Source organism: Notolepis coatsorum (assembly GCF_963971535.1).
Source record: "Notolepis coatsorum genome assembly, chromosome: 8".
Lineage (NCBI taxonomy): Eukaryota > Metazoa > Chordata > Actinopteri > Aulopiformes > Paralepididae > Notolepis > Notolepis coatsorum.
Genome location: NC_140172.1, coordinates 92,942,985 through 92,969,302, shown reverse-complemented (window position 1 = coordinate 92,969,302; position 26,318 = coordinate 92,942,985). Strand labels below are relative to the sequence as shown.

General features: G+C 42.2%; 1 protein-coding gene across 1 annotated transcript; it reads right to left on the bottom strand.

Moving 5' to 3' along the window:
* Positions 1–1,618: 1,618 nt before the first annotated feature.
* Positions 1,619–26,318, bottom strand: acat1 (acetyl-CoA acetyltransferase 1). Its single transcript, XM_084320013.1, has 11 exons — positions 26,271–26,318; positions 25,592–25,709; positions 20,174–20,269; positions 18,261–18,361; positions 15,208–15,351; positions 12,429–12,579; positions 11,672–11,767; positions 10,931–11,044; positions 8,813–8,877; positions 7,545–7,702; positions 1,619–2,035 (listed from the first exon to the last, which is right to left on the bottom strand). Exons 2-11 carry the CDS (start codon positions 25,674–25,676, stop codon positions 1,915–1,917), a joined length of 1,131 nt encoding a protein of 376 aa, XP_084176139.1. The 5' UTR covers positions 25,677–25,709; positions 26,271–26,318; the 3' UTR covers positions 1,619–1,914.

Genomic DNA, 26,318 nt, shown 5'->3' with positions numbered 1-26,318 from the left:
ATTTGCAGTTTGGCAGTTTCTTGAACAAAAGGAAATTCACAAGATGCTTTTAGAACATAACCCGTTAAAATATGACCGTTATGAACTCATGACTGGACTATCTTGTATTTTGTACTTTTTTATATTATATTGCATTTGTATTTATATTTTATATTGCATCTATAGTTAGTGTATATAGATACTGGACTGTGAAGTTCTGTATCCCCCACCCAATGCTGCTTTCAGTGCTTTGACACCCGAATTTCCCAAAGAGGATTAATAAAGGATCACCTTATTAGTACATAACGTTGTCTGGTAACTACAGACACTCACTTGGCCACTCCCAAAATTACCACATACTGTGGCCATTCGGTTGAATACCTGTAAGCAGCCAGGCCTAGTCTTGAAACTAACAATTGCTGATTTCCCGTTTGTCATTCCAATAGATGATGTCTTCGGAAAAGGTTTCCCTTACTTAAGAAAAATAGAAGACAAAGACTTGATTCTTACATTGCACATACCATCCGTCAAGCTTCCTTGAGTCGATTAATCAGTAACCGGGTTAAGTGTGTCGGCATGAGACCAAAGTAAGCTCACCAACAGGCTCTTGAAAATGACTCCATACCAAAACATCACTGCAAGGACTTTGTTACATTTGCAAAGGACTCTGTCAATATTTAACATGGCATATGACTGTTACCGTAAGAGCCAGGGATAGAACCAGGGGTGTGTAATACAGTATGTGGGAAATGGACATACTGTACTCCCGTCAGATATTAGTTGTTATTCATACAGTTATGCAACATATTACATTTACTGCCTTTTATAAATTTGTCACTTTCATCCAAAGTGCCTTAAAATACCAGGAGTACATAGATTTCTTGTGTAGATGGCGCCAGTGGGAACGCCTAACCTGGGCAGTGTTAAGAGCCATGAGTTAAAGAGCCATTAGGTATATGGGACCATAGCCATATGGATGTTGACAAGCTGGGGTTGATTGACATAACCTCTACACTTCTGATGCATTTCTAAAGCACTGTACCACTGAGAAGGTTGTGTAGTTATACGTGCACATACCAGTGGCCAAATGAACTGCACTATCTAGTGGCAAAACTCCACCACCTAGCGGACAATAAAAATATGACATTATCATCTCTGGATCACTTACAGATAAACAAACATTGACGGAATCGATGAATAATAGTTTCTTGCACTGTTCTGATCTTTCTAATAAATTCTTGTCAAGCTAATATTTTACCAGCAAAAGCCCAATTACACACAAAAGCAAATACAATATAAACAACCGGTGGTGGCAGAGAGGGGAAGGAGAAGGAAGTGGGCTGCTATCCTGGAGAATCCCTCCCACCCTCTACGATGAGCTAGTCAAGATGAGAAGCACGTTTAGTCACAGACTCACCCCCCCCCCCGCCCACTGCCTATGTGCTCATATGCGTATACTCAGTTAATTATATTGTTTACACTGCCTATTTTTATTTTACTTTTCTACTGTATTATAATTTTATGACCTTCTACTATTACCATGTGCCTCCCCTCCCCCATGCTGCTATGATGCCTGAATTTACCCAAGGGGATCAATAAAGGAATATCTCAGCATAACAAAGAGACCAATCACAGAACATAGATTTCATAGAAACTATTTATTCCAGCTTTCAAATTCAGCATTAAATATAAATACTTTGTTTAATCATCAAACACAGGAGTGTCTTTAAAAATGGGAGTCATATTTTCACTGCACACACAATAGTTTGGGTGTCTGCTGGGTGGGTGTCTACTAAGGCAGCCAGCATTGGAGTCCTACTATGTATCTCAGGGTAATCAGTTTATCGTCATCTTAACCATGTAGCTACATATACACACAGGTTTTTATACAGAGTTTTCCAAACAACCAGTGTAACAGAGGGGGGAGATAGGTTCCTACAACTTCTGGATAACGATGGCTGAGGCTCCACCACCTCCGTTGCAGATACTAGCCAGCCCATACTGGCCTGGCTTCAGGTTGTGCACCATATGTCCCACAATTCTCGTCCCAGACATCCTGTAGTAAACAAACAGACAAAAAAGGAACGATTCAAGGTTCTATGAAGCTTACCCGTGAGTCTGCACTCAAAATGTCAAGACTTCATAGCAGGTCCCGTCAATGTTAACATGTTAATTCTGTGGAAGAAAGCAGGAGGCCGGACCAGCACTCTAAAGTTTTAATGGCAGCCTAGAACAGACATGTTTCGGAACAGGTGTTCCTTCTTCAGTGTTAATAGGCTAGCAATGATAGCTATTAAAGGTGGGAGCTATATACCACGTGGGCAGGAAGTGACATCATTGAGGTGAGCCTGGGATTGCTAGTCAACTTTGACCTCCAAAGTAAGGACTTTATAATGTAATATGTTATAAACTCAAATTAAATACAAATATAGACTAGAAACTAAATAAGCCAATTGCAATATTTGCAAACCAAAATTCTCTAAGAAAAGAACAACAAAAATAGAAGGAAAAAGAGGAAAACATTTCACCATTCGTAAAAATAATAATATCATAGTAATAAAAGTCACTTATAGGAAACAGGATACCACGTTCTCTTCATTCATTCCCTTTGGTTCTATACCATTAAACAAATTAATATAGTAGCCTGTCTCCCCCTCTATTGTTGATTAATTAATGATCAATTAAATGCAATTGATCACAGCCCACAACGAGTTAAATAAATAATTTAAAGCTGCAATAACTATGGCCACTCGTCATAGTGTGAGTTGCCATTATAAACAAATTCAGAGTTTCTCAAAACGAAGCCTCATCACATATAAAACATTTTTTTTTCTTTTTTACAAAATTTCAACTACAATAATACATACAACTTTCTCTTGGGCATTTCCTGGTTGTTAACACATTGTCTGCCAGGCATTGTGCCCATCTTTGTGCCCTCTCTGCCAGCGCTGTAAGCCTATGGAGTGGCTCACCTTTGCAGGGCTATAACTTTTTAAATATTATAGCTATATCGACATTACTATGGCCCATTCAACATCGGGTATCTATCGTTCCGGATGTAGGAACGTTATATTTTTCCATTCATACATTGTTGTGTTAGTACCCTCATGAATATAAGTGTTTTTAGACTGTATAGCAGTTATAGGCCCAGACGCATATGATTGGCGTTTTGTTCCTTTACACGCTATATTAAAAAATTCAAATGTATATGATCGGTATACATTATGCTTCATCATGCGTGAAGGAAAGGGGGGGGGGTCGTTTATAATTCCTTGATAGTCAGTAACGGCTTTTTTAGTATGGGTTGATACGTTGATCAGATGGATTAGAGTGAAATAAATAAACAATCGAGCTGAAAATAACGTTAGATTACTCTTACTGTTCGCCGATGAGACTGGAGGAAAAATATTCCAATTATTTGACGTCGATCTGCTAGATCCATTTTCCGTTTGTATGACGCAATAAACGCCGAAATCATATTGATTCTTGCGTTTCGAAAGCGATCCAATGCACTCGAGTGTGTATCTAGACCCACGTTACAATATATCTCTGCCGGAGGAATTTCCCCAATGCACCGAGTGCCACTTCCGGTTTGGCGTAGAGTGTAACTCGCCCGGAATCCACCCGGGGGCGGTATTGAGGCGTTGCAATCTCAGACAGGGTCCAGCTGCGTCCCCGGAGGGAGGCTGGATGAATTCTGAATGCCATGGCGAACATTTTTTATATTGATCCCAAAAACGAGTTTACTCGTTGTTGGCGCACAACGATTGGCAGGCAATAACGAGTATAGTCGTTGTTGGCGCACAATGTGTTAAACAAGGTTAGGTAAATACTTCACCTACAAACACAATATTGATGTAGTTAAGATTTGCTGAAAGAAATATACTTTTTAAATGGATAGGTTTACAAAACGGTAGAGCAGATTGTTTGCATAGGACACCATGACTTCTGATGGCAGGTGGTCATAAGACGTTTTGAAAATGTGAAAAGCGTATTGCAGCTTTTAATAGTCCAGCAGATATGTGAAAAATCGTGCACTTTACGATAATTGAAAAACATTTAAAAAAGTTAAATAATCTGCCAGCAAATATGGCTTGGCAAGATTTGTTGAAAGTAAATTTTTTTTAATTATCTAGGGTTCTCTCTCCTGATTGGATAAAGTGGGACGGAATACCAGAAAAGCTAGCTAGCCAACAAGGTAATTTGTCTAGTTCTCTCAACTGATCGCCTTAAAAACGAGGCCAAAGTGCCGCAAGTGCAAAACGTCCCATATAGGTGCCGGTGACAGTTAAGTGGTTGGCTGTGGTAGATGGTGCTCTATGCACTGTACAGCAACAGGCTGGTGATAGATGGTGCTCTATGCACTGTACAGCAGCAGGCTGGTAGATGGTGCTCTATGCACTGTGCAGCAACAGGCTGGTAGATGGTGCTCTATGCACTGTGCAGCAACAGGCTGGTAGATGATGCTCTATGCACTGTGCAGCAGCAGGCTGGTAGATGGTGCTCTATGCACTGTGCAGCAGCAGGCTGGTAGATGGTGCTCTATGCACTGTGCAGCAACAGGCTGGTAGATGGTGCTCTATGCACTGTGCAGCAGCAGGCTGGTAGATGGTGCTCTATGCACTGTGCAGCAACAGGCTGGTGATAGATGGTGCTCTATGCACTGTGCAGCAGCAGGCTGGTAGATGGTGCTCTATGCACTGTGCAGCAACAGGCTGGTAGATGGTGCTCTATGCACTGTGCAGCAGCAGGCTGGTAGATGGTGCTCTATGCACTGTGCAGCAGCAGGCTGGTAGATGGTGCTCTATGCACTGTGCAGCAACAGGCTGGTAGATGGTGCTCTATGCACTGTGCAGCAACAGGCTGGTAGATGGTGCTCTATGCACTGTGCAGCAGCAGGCTGGTAGATGGTGCTCTATGCACTGTGCAGCAACAGGCTGGTAGATGGTGCTCTATGCACTGTGCAGCAGCAGGCTGGTAGATGGTGCTCTATGCACTGTGCAGCAACAGGCTGGTAGATGGTGCTCTATGCACTGTGCAGCAACAGGCTGGTAGATGGTGCTCTATGCACTGTGCAGCAACAGGCTGGTAGATGGTGCTCTATGCACTGTGCAGCAGCAGGCTGGTAGATGGTGCTCTATGCACTGTGCAGCAGCAGGCTGGTAGATGGTGCTCTATGCACTGTGCAGCAACAGGCTGGTAGATGGTGCTCTATGCACTGTGCAGCAACAGGCTGGTAGATGGTGCTCTATGCACTGTGCAGCAACAGGCTGGTAGATGGTGCTCTATGCACTGTGCAGCAGCAGGCTGGTGATAGATGGTGCTCTATGCACTGTGCAGCAACAGGCTGGTAGATGGTGCTCTATGCACTGTGCAGCAGCAGGCTGGTAGATGGTGCTCTATGCACTGTGCAGCAACAGGCTGGTAGATGGTGCTCTATGCACTGTGCAGCAACAGGCTGGTAGATGGTGCTCTATGCACTGTGCAGCAACAGGCTGGTAGATGGTGCTCTATGCACTGTGTAGCAACAGGCTGGTAGATGGTGCTCTATGCACTGTGCAGCAACAGGCTGGTAGATGGTGCTCTATGCACTGTGCAGCAACAGGCTGGTAGATGGTGCTCTATGCACTGTGCAGCAACAGGCTGGTAGATGGTGCTCTATGCACTGTGCAGCAACAGGCTGGTAGATGGTGCTCTATGCACTGTGCAGCAACAGGCTGGTAGATGGTGCTCTATGCACTGTGCAGCAGCAGGCTGGTAGATGGTGCTCTATGCACTGTGTAGCAGCAGGCTGGTAGATGGTGCTCTATGCACTGTGCAGCAACAGGCTGGTAGATGGTGCTCTATGCACTGTGCAGCAACAGGCTGGTAGATGGTGCTCTATGCACTGTGCAGCAGCAGGCTGGTAGATGGTGCTCTATGCACTGTGCAGCAGCAGGCTGGTAGATGGTGCTCTATGCACTGTGCAGCAGCAGGCTGGTAGATGGTGCTCTATGCACTGTGCAGCAGCAGGCTGGTAGATGGTGCTCTATGCACTGTGCAGCAACAGGCTGGTAGATGGTGCTCTATGCACTGTGCAGCAGCAGGCTGGTAGATGGTGCTCTATGCACTGTGCAGCAGCAGGCTGGTAGATGGTGCTCTATGCACTGTGCAGCAGCAGGCTGGTAGATGGTGCTCTATGCACTGTGCAGCAGCAGGCTGGTAGATGGTGCTCTATGCACTGTGCAGCAACAGGCTGGTAGATGGTGCTCTATGCACTGTGCAGCAGCAGGCTGGTAGATGGTGCTCTATGCACTGTGCAGCAACAGGCTGGTAGATGGTGCTCTATGCACTGTGCAGCAGCAGGCTGGTAGATGGTGCTCTATGCACTGTGCAGCAGCAGGCTGGTAGATGGTGCTCTATGCACTGTGCAGCAGCAGGCTGGTAGATTTGTTATCACTGGATTCCCCATCCTTGTAAATGTAGGATTAGCCACCATAACAAGATCCTAGATGGTCTAGAACAGTGGTTCTCATCTGGTCTAGCCTTGGGACCAAACATTTTCCTTAGTCCTTAAGTCGCGACCCAACTTTTTTAACCACTATGATTTATTTAAAAAAAGAAAATTGCAGTAATACACAATCTTTCATGCACTATTAAAAACATGAAATAAACACAAAAAAGTGCAACAAAAGTGCAACTAGGGCTAAAAACCCAATGAAATAAAAGAATAATAAATAATATATGCTTCTTAGCAGATTTCTTAGCTTAACATAACAGACCTAAGTTTGGGGCAACTAATGGGATAACTGGGGTTGCAACAAAAGTGCAACTAGGGCTAAAAACCCAATGAAATAAAATAATAATAATAAAAAATTATGCTTCCTAGCAGACTTCTTAGCTTAACATAACAGACCTACAGTAAGTTTGGGGGAACTAATGGGATAACTGGGGTTGCAACAAAGGTGCAACTAGGGCTAAAAACACAATGAAATTAAAGAATAATAATAATAATAATAAATAATATATCCTTCTTAGTAGACTTCTTAGCTTAACATCCCAGGGAACTAATGGGATAACTGGGGATGTTGTTTGCTCCTGACAAGAGTCTGGGGTGATGGTAGACAAAGCAACTCTGAGGTCATGCTCAATGTCCAATCTGTTCCTCTGCTTTGTCTTCAGCTGGACCAGAGCTGAGAAGCCACTTTCAAAGATAGGTAGTGCACACATCCGCGACCCACTCAAAATGGTCCCGCGACCCACTTTTGGGTCGCGACCCACCAGTTGAGAAACACTGGTATAGAACAGAGTTACTGGTAAAACAGCAGGTCTTTGGAAAATGGTTGCCAGTTACCAGGAGGCCAAATCTGCGATGACCCTATAGCTACAAATCTTTCTTAGGGCATATTCTAACAGTGTGCCAAATTTCATGCTTTTATCGTAAAGTGCACAATTCCCTCCTATATTGCACCCATCTACTGGGCTATAACAGCCCAACTTGGTGGTAATGAAACACATTTTCTTTATGTAATTTGTGAAGAAATTAATGACCGGCAATTCTATGCAGGCGATTCCCAGCTGCTTACCCAATAGGGTGTCCCAGCGACACGGCTCCCCCGTTGACGTTGACCTTGCTGGGGTCGATGTCCAGCATCTTGATGTTGGCCAGGACCACGACGCTGAACGCCTCGTTGATCTCCCACATCTCAATGTCCTCCTTCTTCACTCCACCTGCCTCCAGGGCCTGACAGACAGACAAGATGCAGCATGTTTGATGTACTTCTCATTATGGTTCTAAATGGAATCAAAGATTCAAGCCCGAAGTGATTCCAGCTCCTAAAAAAAGGGTGAGATGAGATCTGAAAAAGCACCTTGCAACACCACATGCTTATTAAAAAAGCATTGGTTAAAAATTATTAAATTGTTGCAATGTTTTTGTATGCTTATGGAAACCATATTGTTGAGACATTTATTATTTATTAGATATAAGAAAGATAATGTATTGGTGTTACATCCCACTGTATCATGGACCCCCCTGACCCACTGTATAATAGACCCCCCTGACCCACTGTATCATGGACCCCCCTGACCCACTGTATCATGAACCACCTGATCCCACTGTATCATGAACCACCCTGACCCACTGTATCATGAACCACCCCTCTGAACAACTGTATCATGAACCACCCTGACCCACTGTATCATGAACCACCCCTCTGACCAACTGTATCATGAACCACCACCATTACCCACTGTATCATGAACCACCTGACCCACTGTATCATGAACCACCACCCTGACCCACTGTATCACGAACCACCCCTCTGACCCACTGTATCACGAACCACCCCTCTGACCCACTGTATCATGAACCACCACCCTGACCCACTTATCATGAACCACCACCCTGACCCACTGTATAATGAACACCCACTGTATCATGAACCACCCCTCTGACCCATTATCATATCATGAACCACCCCTCTGACCCACTGTATCATGAACACCCACTGTATCATGAACCACCCCTCTGACCCACTGTATCATGAACCACCCCTCTGACCCACTGTATCATGAATCACCCTGACCCACTTTATCATGAACCACCACCCTGACCCACATGATGAACACTGAACTGAGAAGAGTCCACAATGAGCAGCAGGACACTTCCTCGTCTCTACATCCTCAAACTCACCTTGAGTACAGTGAATGCAGGACACTTCCTCGTCTCTACATCCTCACACTCACCTTGGGTACAGTGAATGCAGGACACTTCCTCATCTCTACATCCTCACACTCACCTTTGGTACAGCGAATGCAGGACACTTCCTCGTCTCTACATCCTCACACTCACCTTGGGTACAGCGAATGCAGGAGCGATAGGGAAATCAATGGGTGCAACAGCAGCGTCAGCAAAAGCTAGGAAAAGACAGAAATCACAAAAGACAGCAAATCAATGATCAGAAGCTCAACTATACTAAAGTCATTTTCAAACATACAAAGGAAATAAAATGCTCACCTCTTACTATAGCAGATTCAAAATAATATAAATGTGACTCTGCACCGTCTAGGTTGGTTTGTTAAGGAGCTCACGATTCTTCAGAAAATCCCAAAATGTGGCACAATTCAGAAATAGGTCGAAATTGAGATATTGGTAATTTTTTGAGGGCTTTGAAATGTTCTCTTATCTGTCTCCTTATTTGCAGAGCTTAATACGACTTATAAATAACCTCTTAAGCATCGGACGGCCCGACGGTGGGCCATCACACACTTTCGCCCACGTCGCAGCACTTTGCACCTGTCGAGGCTGCGGGCTGCGTTTTCACCGAACAACCAATACATTGTTGGAAAATTTAATTTGCTGCCTTTCGATCGTCACCACACTCAACCGATTCCGTGATTCCATTCTCTAGTTACAAGAAACATCTGGCGAGTGTCATTTGACAAGCCGTTCGGAAGAGTGACCAAGTCCCTGAACTGACCAGTCACTGATGGCGAAAATGATTGACCACCGTTGTAGCAAAGGAGTGTCTGCTCTGAAAGCGATCCCAGACGAATGCTGAGAGTGGGGGAAGGTGACACAAGAATATGAAGAAGTCCTTTGTTTTGACGAGCCTCGAAATGAAGGCAGCGGACGGCCATTTTGGATAATCATGCCGAATTGTTACCAGTACACACATTACAAAAACCTTTGTAAAACATACATTTTCCACTGGATTTTTATAAACTTTGGACCTATTCTACATGAGACTTCAGGCCATGGAACAATTATGTTTTTCAGCTCCTACCTCTCAGCTGGAACTTAAAAACAGGCATCTGGCAACCAGTAAAAAAAAAAGTGTGTTCAAACCTCCATTACTCTATTTCATTAGCACTCAAAGTGATTTCATGTTACCTTTCAAAAAGAGACCAGACTCATGCATGTGCTATAAGTATAAAGCATAATAAATCACAAATGACGACAATTGGTTAATTATTGTTAGATAGTGCGGCTGTATTATTTCCCACGCTGTGTGAAAAAACTAAAGTTTTGTCGGAGGAGAGTGGCTAATTTGGTCTCAGGTGTCGGGAGACGGTCAGAAATGACAGCTGGCACAAAATCCATTCAGAGACAACGGACCCAGTACTTTGTTGGCGGTGTGAAAATATACCGACAAACATTAAATATCTTTGGAACAGTTTGTGTTCAAATTCTCTGAATCGGGAGATTATCTTCTCTCCATCAAAATTTAAAGTGTAGCTCTCCGTCGCATAAAGGCTGGCTGGCAGTGCGCATAAAATAAGGCATAACTGTTAGATTATTGAAATTAGTTTTCTCTAACAAACGTATCCATTTCTATATTTCCTAATGATTCAGATTCAGTTTTATTGTTGCATCTTGTCACATTTACATACAAAAAGAGCTAAATTCTTAGGTATTGCCCCCTCGACCTACAGCAGTCAATAAAATACACAATAGAATACATACGAAGAAAACACAATAAAAACCAGGAAAAAGTGACAGTGCTGAGAGTGGTGATATAAAAAGTGCAACAGTAGATTAAAATGTACATGCAGTACTAAAAAAATACTTAAAATACTACATACATAAAAACACAGGGTAAAATCATAATTGTTTAGGTATTGTTCATACTGATGGCTTGGTGGTAGAATGAGTCCTTGAGCGGACTATCTACTCTAGTGCGCTCGCAGATTCATCCCGTCAGGCATATTCGTCCATCAGACAGACTCGCGCTACTGCGCTGCTCGTGCATAATGAAGTATAGAGAGAGGCGCGTGTGGAGAGAGCTTGATGGAGGGGGCCTTTGTGTGCGTGTCTGTGGAGGGGGACGGTAAATATGTATTTATTCTCTCTCCCCCTCTCCTTCTGTGTGAGAGTCTACAAAGAAACCGGGGGGGGGGGGGGGGGGTTAGTTACATGTGCGTGTGTGTGTGTGTGTGTGCGTGTGTGTGTGTGTGTGTGTGCACTTACAGACAATCCTGGCCAGTGGCGTGACATTGAGTCTTTTTGCAGCATCAGCCGTCATCAGAACAAGAGCGGCAGCGCCATCGTTTAGTGTGCTGGCATTGGCTGCGGTCACTGTGCCTGGAATCCAAATAACCAATGAGAATGAAGTGAATCCCCACACTAAGGAGGTCCTTCACTAAAGCACATCACTGGCCATTTGGGGTCAGTCTCCATCCTCTGCAAATACATGTCACGGTATGGTTTCTCCTCATCTATTCTGCTTCTTTCAATACTGCAACTGGTAGTGAGGGCTGAAACTAATGACAGAGTCTAATGTTGTATTCTCTCTGCAATGAACTTATGAGTTCCATATAAAGACTGATGATTATACAATAAATTGATAAATAATATTCCGTTTTTATTTCATTTATCCATTGTGGGGGAAGGTTGTTTTGTTTTAAGCATGGAACGTTCTCCCCATGTAAAATCTGTATACTAATAAATCCCCAATAGATTGCTTCATATTGATGAGGAAGTCTGTCAACTGGATAATTAATGGGATGACAGACAGGCATTAGCAATGCCAAAATTAACAGACTTCTCTTTAGACAGACGTTGACCATACCACCCATACAATATGAAGTCACAACTTTACAGAGATTCTAGAATAAACTATGCTTCCGATGAATTACAGACAATATTACCCAGTACATTTGCATCCACACAGATAGTGCCCTTTCATTCTTCAGATTCCATAATTATTACCATTCTCCTTTTGGAACACTGCCCGCAGCTTGGGCACTTTGCTGAAGTCAACACGCCTCCACTCCTCATCCTCGGACACGACCACATCGGGCTTGCCTACAGAACCAGGTGAGCTTTAGTTAGATTATATCACACATAGGGCTCGTCTACAGAACCAGCTAAGCTTTAGTTACATTATATCACACATCAGGCTTGTCTACATAACCAGCTGAGCTTTAGTTACATTATATCACACATCAGGCTTGTCTACATAACCAGCTGAGCTTTAGTTACATTATATCACACATCAGGCTTGTCTACATAACCAGCTGAGCTTTAGTTACATTATATCACACATAGGGCTCGTCTACAGAACTAGCTGATCTTTAGTTACATTATATCACACATAAGGCTTGTATATCCCGGACCGTATTTTATTCTTAGGCTTATTTTATTCTTATTCGTGACTTTTGTTTTTGTCTATCCAAATGTCTACCGTTTACTGTGAGTGATTTGTAGTGCCAAATTTCCCTAGGGATGAATACAGTATTTCTATTCTACAGAACCAGCTGTTATTTAGTTACATTATATCACACATCAGGCTTGCCTACAGAACCAGCTGATCTTTAGTTACATTATATCACACATAAGGCTTGTCTACATAACCAGCTGAGCTTTAGTTACATTCTATCACACATCAGCTGAGCATTAGTTACACTGCATCATGAATTTGACAACTATCACCGGGCAAGGAGATGTGATGATGTTCCCTGCTTACCTCTCTGGGGGATGCTAACTGGAACGATTTCTCTGGCCAGCACCCCTGCCTCGTACGCCGCTTTGCTTCGTGTGTAGGAGCCAATGGCAAAGGCATCCTGTTCCTCCCTGGTGATGCTGCTGTTCTTGGCAGTGTTCTCTGCACAGTTGCCCTATTAGTGGTGATGAAGATGATGAGACAACCAACAGATACAATGTTTGACAAGTAGGCTTTAACTCATTCAGCGCTAGGGGTCGTTGTTTACCTTCTGGGTAGAAGGCCAGCACTCTCTGTTCAATGGGGAGAAAGCCAAACTTGCGAGTGCTTAAAATATATGAAATAGTATAGCTATGGATCTAATAACACTGTTGATTGTCAGTGAGTTGCTTCTGGTCAACATGCAAAAAAACAGATCGTTTTTTTTCATCCGTACATTTCCGTTTTATACCGTTTTGAATATGAGTATAGTTTGGGTGATTCTTAGTAATCCCAGGAAGACGCGAAAATAGCCCTTTAGTGAAATCCAGTTATCACGTTGTCATTTTTCGCCTGATTATCGAATCTTCCTGAAATCAACGCTTGATTATCCTTCCTCATGCAAGAATGAAATGGGGCTTGGACCGGCGCGCTTTACATAATGTAGGTTGCAAACAACAAATGTATTGCCCTCCAACTTCTCAAAATGTTGCCACACTTCAGACAGCATCTTCCTGATCGCTACTGGCAGCGCGCTCAGCATGACTCGCTGTTGTAGGCCAACTACAGCATCGCAAAAACTACAGTGAGTGCACGTGACACACACACGAAAGCTGTTGTGGGCCAACTACAGCATCGCAAAAACTACAGTGAGTGCACGTGACACACACACGAACTAACGTTAACACTTTGATTGCCTAAGGTTAAATTCATGATATACCATCCGTTGCCAGCTCTATTTAACATGGAGACGTTCCCCTTCTTTGCAGGGCTATAACTTTTTAAATTCTATTGCTAGATTGCCATTATTAGGGCCCATTCAAGGTCCTATATGTATTGTTCAGGGTGTAGCAACGTTAAACTTTTTCATTCACATATTCATACTAAAATATGATCTAAAGTATAAGTATGTTTTCATCTCTTTCTGCAGCTTTCTCCAGAACGTGATTTATAGCCCCAAATACATTATATTGATGATGAAATACAGTTTGGTAGGAATCTGTGCGAGATAAAAAATGTCAATTGGACGTACTTCTAGAAGTTTCTACGTATCATCTGATATTGACCGGATGGGCGGGGGATCGTTTATAATTCCGTGGGCAACGTTTTACCATTCATCTAATGTGGGTCAAATGTTCATCATAGCAGTTAGTGTCGAACACGGTAATATTACATGCTAAAACTCACCCCAGTCTCCGCGGGCCGTTGGGCGATCAATGTGGGGTAGACAGTTTTCCATTATGGGATGTTGAAATACCCGGTCCATTTCCAGGTTGTATAATAATATATACGTCCAAATCATGTTTTTTCGAGTTATTTGCAGCGATCGATGTTCACTGTGTGAAGACTGAGTCTCTCTAACATTAGCGAGTGCCCGGACCCAGGGCCGCCTGGGAGAAATGGGCTGGTGCTGGTGGTCTATCGCCCTGCTCTAAGACAAACTCTAACCTTAACCAACTTCGAAAGAGTCGCCAAGCTTAACCAGTGATAGAACTAGGCGTCTAGTTGGCGCTGAGAGAAACGTCAGTGGCCAATCAGATTGCGGAAAACTGCAAGTGCGTTGGTAAAAGACTACACGCCTCACGGACCCATTTCAATGCGACCTAGTGAATCTCTAGGCTTCCCTGTACTAAAAAACTGCGCCCGGAGCGGTTTAAACGTAACACCCGGTCTGGAACAGGGTTTACTGCACTCTCGATACTGCCACCTGGGAGGATCTGGCCGGTACTGCACCCTCGGAATCCCAGTATGCCTTTTAACGGCAACATATGGGTCCGTGACATTGAATAGAATATTCAAATCGAGAAGAAAAAAGGAAAACGGACCAAATAACGTATATATACGTGGTTGGCATTCAACGGTTGTCTGCCAATCACGTATATAAACGGTGTTGGCGGGGAATGAGTTCATGATGAAACATAATACCTATTATATACATTTGATTTGGGAATAGTAGCGTGTCCAGGCAAGAAACGCCAAAGTTTATAGTAGAATTCACGTATAAGGCTATAACTCAGCCTTTCGGGAATTACCCCAGACCACTCTGAAATTATACTTATATTCACCATGGGATAACGCGCGACTGTATGCATGGAAATGAATCACTTTTTTGCATCTTGAACCGAAGAAAGTCACTGTCAAATGACCATAGTATTGTCCCCATAGCTATAATATAGATATAGCTCTACAAACAAGGTGACGCACTCTTATCTTTAAAGCGTGGCATAGCTACAACGGGACCCGTCTAATCCCCGGCGGTCAATGAGTTAAAAAAAAAGTATAAAAAAAAAAGTCACTTAAGTGACGCCACTTATCGAGTGGTCTCAGCCTTAGGTAGGCTGTGGCTTGTGCCAATGTTTCAATAACCAGGTGACCGACGGTGGTTGTCAATAACTACAATAAAAAATTTTAAAGTCAACTGACCATCATAACTACTGTCAAAAGCACAGCGTGTCAAATGTATAGTTTACTCCATATGAATGGTCAGACAAGCTCTAAATTAACGAGCAGGTCAATGAGAAAGTGTTTTACGTTCTACAGACATGACAAATGTATTTCAAGCATTAATACACAGAGCATGCATGAAAAGAGGGTTGATGGTTACCATGTGAAACTTGTTATAGACGTCAGTGAGGCCATCCTTGACGATGAGGTCTTCCACCCTCATGCCTCCGTAGGTAGGTGTCTCCCTGCCCATGAAATAAGGCACGTTGGACATGCTCTCCATACCGCCTGCCACCATCACATCCTAAGAAACACAACAGCTCTGGTTACTCAGGCAACTCTTTAAGTTTAAAACAATGTGTGTTGGTTTAGCTCCAAAAGAGAAGAAAAAAAAAACACGTGTCATGAATTAGGGAGGCATGGAGACAAATGTTTCACCCATAATAGAGATTCCTTCAGTCCAAGGAAAGCAACAGCTGTGATCAGAGGATCAAGAAAAGAGGGCGGGTTTTGAGATAGGTCAAATGTTTAAGATTGACGGGCTGGAAACCCACATGGTGGGTCAGCTGCTCCACTGTTGAACCATCGGCAGAGAACCCTGGGTTAGTGTCAACAAGGCCTGGTGTCGGTCACAACAACCTGCACAGATGACGGATACGGAGAGTAGTGCAGCTTGCAACCACAAGGTCACCAGGCTTTCAATGTTGACCTCTGGATACGTTTTAACATTTTATCCTAAAAGACATTCCACATTTTTCCTATCAACTGGAGTGAGTTAAAAAAAAAAGAAAAAAAAGGTAGAAAACGAAAATGTCTAATTATTTTTTTTATTTCTCCATGTGGTAAATACACCGGTCACAACATGTTTACAGGAACGTTTTGGAGTTGTATTTGGAGTGTATTTTGTGATACAACTAAACAGTGATACAACAGGCCTGGCCAGGTTGTGGAAGGTGTCCATCTCAACCAAGGAGATTGTGCCAGACAGGCCACAGCACGGCTAAACCCTGGCTAGTGGAGACAAGGCATAAATAACCTAAAAAATGTGAAAGTGTCATCTGATGACATTTCTTCTTAGTGTGAATAAAACAAAACTCCCAGGACTGACCTTTTCTCAAGTATGCCGTTGCCGGGGGCTACAGCTTGGGCCTGGTTTTATTTCCTGTCAGCGACTAGTAACAAACATTGCAACAAGGAAACTATAAAAGAAGGAAGGGTTATGTCAGAATACCAGCGTTCTATGCTCTGCTTGGGGCCAGACTTTGGTGCCAAATTCTAAATATAGCAGCTATCTGAGGAAATGTACATCAACCAATATATCAAATGTCAGCTAGTCAACAATGCAACATATTGCAGAAGATTCTGACATCCGAGGTTTAAATGACAGGCCAGCTGACGGCGGCAACTCGACGTTGGCCGAACTGAAAGTTTACACACTTGGCACTGCTGTGCGTTCTTGCGATGGAATGCTATTCTAATGCTTTGGGACATGATGATGTGTCGCTCAGTAATCTCTAAATGAATGATAGTTCAGTTAATTTTTATCTCGGATATTAGACACATAACAATGGTCATTCCATAAATCGCCAAAGTTCTACCAGCTGCTATTGCATCATTGTCCAATTGTCCGAAAAGGGTTAGGGAGAAGCACTAGGCGTGTTGGGCCATACCCCTGAAGACTTACGTTTAGTTTTTTTCATTTACATACAGCACATGCATTACTATACACATATACCTGCACATGTCTACATACATACACACCTACTGTTGTGAAGGGCCAGATTAAACTGAGAATATACCTTTATTGTTTTATATACTTTGTATATTATTTATATATACACGGTATATCCCTTTACCTGCGTCCAAACCATGGTAATATTTCGCTCTCCTTATTGGATAGCGCCCTAGGCTCCAGGCAGTCTCGCACTCAGACAGGTGCAATGGGCGAGTTTCAGGCATGTCAGAACATGCCCGGAGACAGTGTATTGATACCAGACAAGAACTGAGGTTTGGTACTAGATTGTCACTTAAGTATATATGCTGGCGCAGGTGTGCCCAGTAGTAGTTCATTAGTTCATTCAGTTCGTCTAAAGCAGCAGTGTGACAAGTTCGGTAACAGTGAAGTGAGCAACCGTGCGTTGAGAACATGTGCGAATAGTTTAGTAAAGTAACGTCAAGTTCGACCTAGTTTAATGTGAAGTAAATAGTCGTTCATTTATTGTATATCGTGCAACCACAGTTCGTTCGTGTGTAGCATTGGACATGTGCACAGGAGAACCGGCGTCGGCGATTGCAGAACCATTACTGGTTGGATTGTATTGATTTGGGACGTGACCACCGGAGAAGAGCATCGTTGATTTCCACTATCGTTTGGGATTCAACCTCGTGAGGATTACAACTCGGGCCTGCCTCGTGGACGGGGCTGGCTAGCTGTCATCAATGCTGTCGGGCATTTGGATTACAATTATTGCTTTTGCTGCTGATCAAGGGAGTTTACAAGGACCGACTCCTGTACCTGGAGTCTCTTTATTCCTCCTTGAATCAGACGGAGTACCCGAACATTCCTCTACCCTCCAGGCCTTACACCCCGGAGGGAACCCATTGTCTCCAGTTGGTACCAGTGTTGCCCTATATAATTGCTACTATACAACAGGTGGCGTCAGCTTAGACCCATCGTATGATTCCTGCTATTCTTAGTGACTTATGCTCTTGACTGACTTTACGTATATTCTTCGCCATACAAGCGCAACCCTAATTCTCATTCTGTAACCTAACGTTGCCTAATAATAATAAATTACCCTCCAATAGTATTTCTGTGTCAATGCCGTGTTCTTGTGGGTGTTCACCATCTATATTTGATGTACTGTCTGGCCAGTAATTAAAGTACATAACTAGCAGTGGTTTAATCTATCACAATCTTTAATACAGTCAGGGTTTTGTAACCCCTCAGTTACACCTACCCATATTCATACACGTCTATAGCATTGCTCTGTATATATACACATACATACTGTATATATATACATACACACATACATGGCAAAGAGCACGCCATAGTTGGTATACACAGCTTATTATTTATAATAAGATACATTATTTATGGGATAAATATGATGATTCATACATTAGTGTTATATGGCATAGTATGTAGTAGAGTCTACTATGACATAAGACGTTTTGCTATAGCTCCATTGTATTCAATGCTTCCGTTACCTGGTGCCCACACATTAGACTCTGGGCTGCCATCATAATGGACTTCATCCCAGAGGCACAGACTTTATTGATGGTTGTTGCTGGAGTGCCGAGGGTTAAACCTGAAGAAAGATTAAATAAAAAGGACATATATGACACAACACAATCACAAGTAGGGATGCACCGATCCGATATTGATATCGGCCCCGATATGACTAAAATAGCTAGATCGGGTATCGGGGACAATTACAATTTATTAATTTTATTTATAATATTTTTTATTTTTAATAATAAACAACAATTCAGTACATTTATATCTATGTGTTAATTTGTTACATTTTGTTTCACTAAGTTAGGGAAGTAATGTTTTAAGTCAAGCCTGTTGCCCTGCACAAAATAATGAGTCTCTTCCACACAGTCAGGCTACAGTTTATTAATTGAACAATGGGTATCGGATCGGTACTCTGTATCGGCCGATACCCAAAGCCCAGGTATCGGTATCGGGACTGAAGAAGTTGGATCGGTGCATCCCTAATCACAAGCATGTGTTTAGAGGCCTTTAAAGGATTCAGGCACAACATGTAAAGGGGCATTTCACCAAAGAATTATGCTTTATTTTTATTTTAATCTTGCACATCCAAAAACGAAACAGTTTTGCACACATACATTTAGTTTGACTTTGGTTATTGAGAGTCAATTAGTTTGAATATGGCTTCCAGTGATGTCATCAGGGGCGTTGAATCCTTGTGTTTTGTTAATTACAGCTGTAGATGAAAAATAAAGCAATACCTCGTCTTATAGGGAGGTGTAGTCTGACGTCACTTTAGTTTCCCACACGGTCCACCCGTTTAGGGATTTATCATTGGGAAAATGTATCGCTATTGTAAGAATTCTGCCTCATGAACATTGGCAAGCTTTCCATTTTTGCATAAAATGAGTTCCCTTCTATCACTAACATTATTGTTTAAGCATTTTTGGTTGAAATACAATTATACTAGGGATGCTCGATATTGGCTTTTTTACCGATACCGATATTGTCCAACTCTTAATTTCCGATACCGATATCAACCGATACCGATATATGCAGGGTTTCCCCCCCCCAAAAAACTGAATAATTTCAGGTAATTAACATTACATATCTCTTGTTGTGGAATTTGCATAATTATGCATACTTTTGACAATAAATCAAATCAGAATTTGTTCTTCCTTGCTTGCCTGGGTAAATAAAGGTTATAGAAATGTAAAAAAAAAAAAATTATAATAATTCTTTGGAAAACCGATACAGATATTTTCCGATATCACATTTTAATGCCAATATCGGCCGATAATATCGGACATCCATAAATTATACATAATTATTTTACAATTACTTGCCAATTGTTTCATGTTGAGCTATAGATTGTGGATGAATACACACAGAGAGGTACACCATGCCAATGTTCATGCTTTATTTGTTTTAAACGAGACGATTTAGAAATGTGTCCATTGGAAATACATTGCTCCCTATAGGGACTGCTACCTTATAATTTCATTGAGCTGTAATTAATACAACAAAAGGATTCAATGTCCCTGATGACATCACTGGTGGCCATATTCAAACTAATTTACTCTCAATAACAGTCCAACTAAATGAATGTGTGCAAAACTATTTAGAGTTTCTGGATATGTGTGAGATTATGTGCAAAATAAATCAGCCTTGTTTTTTGGCGTCTCAAAAAAAGTGACATCCAACTTGATCCAAGTACCTAAAATAAGTGTGTGTGTGTGTGCGTGTGTGTGTATTATGCTGCTGATCATACCTGCTCGAGTTTCTGGATATGTGTGAGATTATGTGCAAAATAAATCAGCCTTGTTTTTTTGTGTCTCAAAAAAAGTGACATCCAACTTGATCCAAGTACTTAAAATAAGTGTGTGTATTATGCTACTGATCATACCTGCTCCGAGCAGGGCTTGTCTTGTGGGGGCCTGTCCTTCTCCTGCCTGCAGCACATTGCCCATGTAGACCTCCTTAACCTCCTCAACAGGGATTCCTAAATACAAACAATATTACATTTTGATATTACTCATCAAAATACAGGATGTGTCATGTAGAACAGAATACCATACAAGTCCATAATCACCATTCATTTTGATTGAAATCACGATTAATAAAACACAATTCGTTTATTTTGGTCAGTAAAATTTTGGTCATCCCAATTTCCTCGTGCCAATTCTCCCTCCCCTCCCCTGATCGTTGCTCGCATGTGCCCCCCACTGGCCGGTCGTAGGGAGGATAGAAGCCCATGACATGTCGCCTCAGATACATGTGGAGGCAGCCAGTCACATCTTTTTCACCTGCTGCCAGTGTGGACTCTCATTGGCGAGGAGTAACGTGTAGGAGGCTCACACTGCCCCCGTAATTTTCCTGTCTCTGCTGTGCAGGCACCCTGACCGAACTGTAGGAGTCGCTGTTTTCCAACGACCAGACCAGACTACCACCCTTCGACTTCCCTCCCGCTAACTCTGCCAATTGAGTTAGTATGACGGCCGGCCCAAGCCGGAGGCAACGCTGACAGCCGGATTCGAGACCGGTGTCTCTTGCGTTGGTGACGAGCGCAATGTCCGCTTCGCCACCCAGCCACCTGATGAACATGAACATTGTAGTATTTCACAGAATTATTTTATGAGACGACAGCAATCATATAAGTAGTTCCGGTCCGGACAGACTTGAGGTGATCTCTGGGACGACGGTGCTCATGTTCATCGCAGGGATGAATCATACAGACCAAAACAAAGAGTACGGCTTTGTGACTTGTTTTAGCATTTTTTGGGGGAAACCAAAACGACGGGATGGGAGGTGCAGAGAACATTTCGTCACCGACTCAGTGCATGTGTATGTGTGTGTTCCTGTGAGTCACCCATCGCGCGTGCGTGTGTTAAATCTGACTGCATACGATCAAATACTTTGACGTTTTCGTCTGGACATGGCCTAGGGCTTGTTGCCCATGGCCTCCTGTAATGTAAATGTACATTTCTGGAGTTTACCACCCAGGAAGTTGCCCCATGTGCAACCAGTAAAGTTGTAAATGCAAGTGGTAAACTCTGCCTAATTCCACAATACAAGCTCCGACACAACATTGACCTTTCCGGGTCCAACAAGGATGAAAAAGATCATGTTAAGTCACAAGTAGTGAGTCACTGTCCTGACATGATCTGGCCAGTGCTAGACTTAGATTAACGTCATTATACAGCACAAAGAAAATAAGTTTGGCATCCAACCAGTGTGCAAATGTAACAGTAAAGTGTAATATACTATATAAATAGCAATATACAATGTACAGGTGATTCAACTTAAATATAAAAATGTGTCCTACTGAGTATAGTGCTAATCAGATGTATGTACGGAGCCGTAGTATTAATATGTACAGTGATACAGGTATAAAGACACTATGGTAGTAGTCATACTGGCCGGCAGCGTAACTAGTAAGAGTAGGTAAGGGATATGTACAGATATAGATATTGTATCTACAGGATTATATGCAGGTATGTACAGATATATATATATATATATATATATATATATATATATATATATATATATATATACACACACAAAGCAGGTATAGTATGTATTGAGTATAGGCAACAGAGTTCAAAGTTTGTATGGTGAATGGAGTCAGAGTTCAGAGTTTCTATGGTGGGGATGTCATCATGGCACAGATAGATGAAGGCTGAGGGAAAGAAGCTGTTCCTGAGTCTGCTTGACTTGGAGCAGAGGTTCCTGTAGTGCAGGGGTAGGCAACCCTAGGCACGCGGCCTGCATAGGCACGCGGGGGCATTTGCATAGGCACAGGGGGCAGCAGTAAAAAGATTTTAATTTTATTTTTATTTTTTGCTTTGAAATATTAGTGAAATATTTTGCACTGTTGTCGCATCTTGTTGAAATCCTCCCACAGGTTCTTTTTACTACCACATATTTAATTTAGGGGTGCACCGATGTATCGGTCGGGTATCGGTATCGGCCGATAAGTGCCTTGTTGACTGCAATCGGCCTATAAGCTCGAATGTGCCGATGGCAGTAGCCGATAAATATCCATCAATTTGTGTAGCGTCAAGACAAAAGAAAGTTCACTCGCGACCTGCACAATGCCGTCCCCAGTCCCCCCACACACACACACACACACACACACAAGCTACTGCATCAAAGTTACTACTTATGATTAACAAGGCATTCGTTTTGTGGCATTAACGTTATATAGTTAGTGTTACACGTTCAATAACATCAGCATATTATTTACCCGAACGTAGCAAGCGTTCATACTAGCTCAGTTCCTTCCGTTGCTCACAGAGCCCTGAGTTTTACCCATTCTGCAATCTGTTAATAGCGTTTTCAATCAGACACATGTATAGAAAGGCTTTGTTTTATTATAACATTAGTTGCAGTAAAATCATTTTGCCTCATTTAAGTCATCCTGCGGAGCTAAAAGCTAAACGTCAGCCGCGCCGTGTTGTTGTTCTAGAAAACCTCTCGTCAACTCAAAATCAATGGCGGACAAAAGCCGAAGTAAAAAATGTATACGGCTTGCCGATTGGTGGTAACAGCAGAGGCGGGTGCAAGCGGTGTGTGACGTAATTGGCAGAATCGACGGTCAATCAAAATTGCATTGGTTGAGACAATAGTATCTCGCTGCAGCCCAGCAGGTAGACCATGCTGGGAGAACTAGTATCTAGATGCAGCCCTGCAGAACATACTGGGAGAGAGATAGTGCTATTTCTTTTGTTTCCTTTTTTTAAGTAAGTAAAGAGGCCTATGTTCATATCGGTGAGCACAATTTGTAACACAAATATACAGTAGTTTCATAAAAAAAAATATATATATATTACAAAAAAAATTTAAATTACAAAAAAAAAATTAAAAAAAATGTAAAAAGAATTTGTTGCCACAAATATCGGAATCGGTATCGGCCGATTGTGTTAGTTGAACAATCGGTATCGGTATCGGTGGCAAATTTTCATATGGGTGCATCCCTAATTTAATTGAGACCCTTTATTTGTTTATTGTTTCAATTTAGCTGGAAATACATTGCTACATCATTCAGTAACATTTGCAGAGCCAGTGGGATTAATCAACAAATATTATTTATTTTTCTATTTCATTGAACATTGCACATGTTAAAAGCAATTTTTTTTTACTCAAGATGTGAGTATTACCAAGTCAACTTGTGTTCTTAAAACAATGACAATAAACATAGTTTTATTAGGTTGAAATAATGTGGTTGTGTACTTATTTTTCTGTTAACTTATTATGGATTGAAAACTGAAAACCTTAATGCACAGTAACTGAACTCAATATTTTTAAGTTTTGGTAATTTATTATTATAATTTTTACAGTGTAGTCTTGCGATCAATCAAAACTTATTTACACGATATACCTCACATTCACATCCTGGTGTTCTCCTGGTGTTCTCCATTAGGCCTGTAGGTGGAGCTATGACAGCACACGTACAGTACACACACCGGTGTGTGATGTGTCCAAAAATGAATGGGCAAATGTGAGTGAAATGGTCGCACTGTATGCAGCTGTTTGTCTGCATTGCATTCCCCCCCCCCCCCCCCCACTCAGATTTAGGGTTGATACAACCATCATAATAATATTGTTAATAATAACAATAACAATAATGATGTAATAATGTAAAAATCTTCATAAAAAATACCTGATTATGAGAAAGAAAATGTACGATGCATGGAATATTGTTGAGGCACACTAGTTACAACTATATTTCAAACAGGCACTCCATGTCAAAAAGGTTGCTGACCCCTGCTGTAGTGTCTCCCGGAGGGGAGGAGGGCAAACGGTCCATGATTGGGATGAGAGGTGTCTTTGACAATGCTGTGTGCCTTCCTCAGACACTGTTTGTGATGGATAGACTCAATTGCAGTGAGTGGTGACTAGGGGTGGACGGTATGAATTTGCTCTACGGTATGGATTTTGACTATACCGTGTAACCGGTAGAGCAGCTCTAAAAGAGCAATGATGTCATGTAACCACAGCGCGACTATTTCAATTGCATTTGCCCCTAAAAATAGATAGAATTAGTCATAGATAATAGATATGTGCAAACTGGGAAAAGTTATTTAGGAGGCTTTGCGCAGTGGGCGTGTCAACACGCAATTGTCATTTCATAATAAACACATATCACCGCGGCGCACAGCAAGTTTCAATTTCAGTTCCTGGCATTTTTAACCAGTGGAGAAAGGTAAGGGATTTCCCTATCGTTTTTCTTATATGAATTATTCTACATTAATAAAACAAACCTGGTGATCAACTACAGTTTGCTGTAAACATTATGATATGTGTGTAGTGTTATGATAACGACGGCTGCAGCGGGAGGACGGCTGCAGCAGTGGAGTTGCGAATAGCATGTAGCTGCAGAGCCGCAGAACCATGGGCGCTTTTAGGTCTGGTCACAGGCCCGCTCAACAGCGCCCCCCCACCCAACGGCTGAATTGCCAATGGCTCCTGAAAGCGCCCATGGTTCTGCGGCTCTGCAGCTACATATGCTTCTAGCAAAATCCAGCATCCAGCCTCGCTGTTTGCAATGGGAGCAGCACGGAGTCTCGACTCTGGACTTATTTTATTTGGAATATAATGACTTTATACGCAAAAGTAGCCTAGTTTTAAGTTAAAATATTATAAATCTACATGCCTTGAGGATGTCATTCTTTATATAGCCTGCCTATCAGGCAAAAAAAATTATTCTAAAGGAAACGCTGATACTGTGATATATACCGTTACCGTCTATGCTTCAAATTATACCGTGATATAAATTTTAGACCATACCGTCCACCCCTAGTGAACGTGTACCGGTGATGCGTTGGACAGTTTTCACCACCCTCTGCAGTGCTTTCCGGTCTGAGGCAGTGCAGTTGCCGTACCAGACTGTGATGCAGTTGGTGAGTATGCTTTCTATGGCGCACCGGTAAAAGTTCCCCAGAACTGGCTGGTGAGCCTTCTTGACCAGTGACAAGGTGTTGAGGGTCCAAGAGAAGTCCGAGGAGATGTGGACTCCGAGGAATTTGAAGCTAGAGTTCAATGTACAAAACTGATGGCTTCACACATTTGATGAGTGGGCTGTTCTTGGGTAGAATGAATAAATAAACATGGTCCGATTGTCCCACGTGGGGGAGGGGAACATATTTGTATGCACCCATTATGTTGGTGTAATGGATATGTGGAACGACATGGAATCCAACCTGTAGGGTAAATCTGTGTTCTACAAAATTAATAGAAAAACTACTTCTCAGACCTGGATGTTTTTAACAAGGGCACAGACACCTTGGCACTCCATCAAGGTCTATCTTCAGAACCATACCTGCTTTCTCAATGGCTCCCTTGATGGCTATGGAGCCCAGTTTGGTGGCCGGGACTGCAGACAGGCTGCCTCTGAATGACCCCATCGGAGTACGGACCGCGCTGACGATGACCACTTCCTGAGATCAATCAGCACATTTTTGCATTAAGAGCAGCCTGAAGATTCATATGATAATCAGTTTAGTTGGTTTTTTTTTTAATCAATTTCCATGAAGACACGACAGCCCAGCCTAGAACATCATAAACCTTTATTATCAATTCCGTTCATTCCATAGTATTGATCATGATATGATTCCCCCACAAAATACTATAGTTTTTTCTATAGGGGAAAACATTTAAATTAAAAACTAAAGAAGAAATGCAGCAGCTACTGGTAATTATGGGGGGGCAAGTCCATAGGCCTTTAATGATAAAACAAAACAGTTAGGGAGCAAAAGCTAACCTATTCTCTACTTCCCATCTTTGCCATTACTATTCTTCTTTTTAATGTTTAGTTAATTTAATAATTGTTTACACTTTACTATGATGTTTACCAAGTTTACTAAGATTTTGTGGCGACTATACAGTATGTAGACAGCAAAATAAAACCACTAGATAGGAGGCAGTAGAGGCTCTTGATGGTGCTGGCACATATTCCCAGGAATGAATACACACCTTCAAAATGTAAATGCTATACCTACATTGAGAGAAGGGCGAGATGAATAGGTCCGTGACAGGTACTTGCGAGC

Excerpts from the sequence above, each read along its gene's own strand:
- acat1 (XM_084320013.1), bottom strand. The coding sequence starts at position 25,676 with ATGGGGTCATTCAGAGGCAGCCTGTCTGCAGTCCCGGCCACCAAACTG. Across the intron at positions 15,352-18,260 it reads GTCTAATGTGTGGGCACCAG|GATGTGATGGTGGCAGGCGG; the intron begins GTAACGGAAGCA and ends TGTGTTTCTTAG. Across the intron at positions 11,768-12,428 it reads AGTTAGCATCCCCCAGAGAG|GCAAGCCCGATGTGGTCGTG; the intron begins GTAAGCAGGGAA and ends CTGGTTCTGTAG.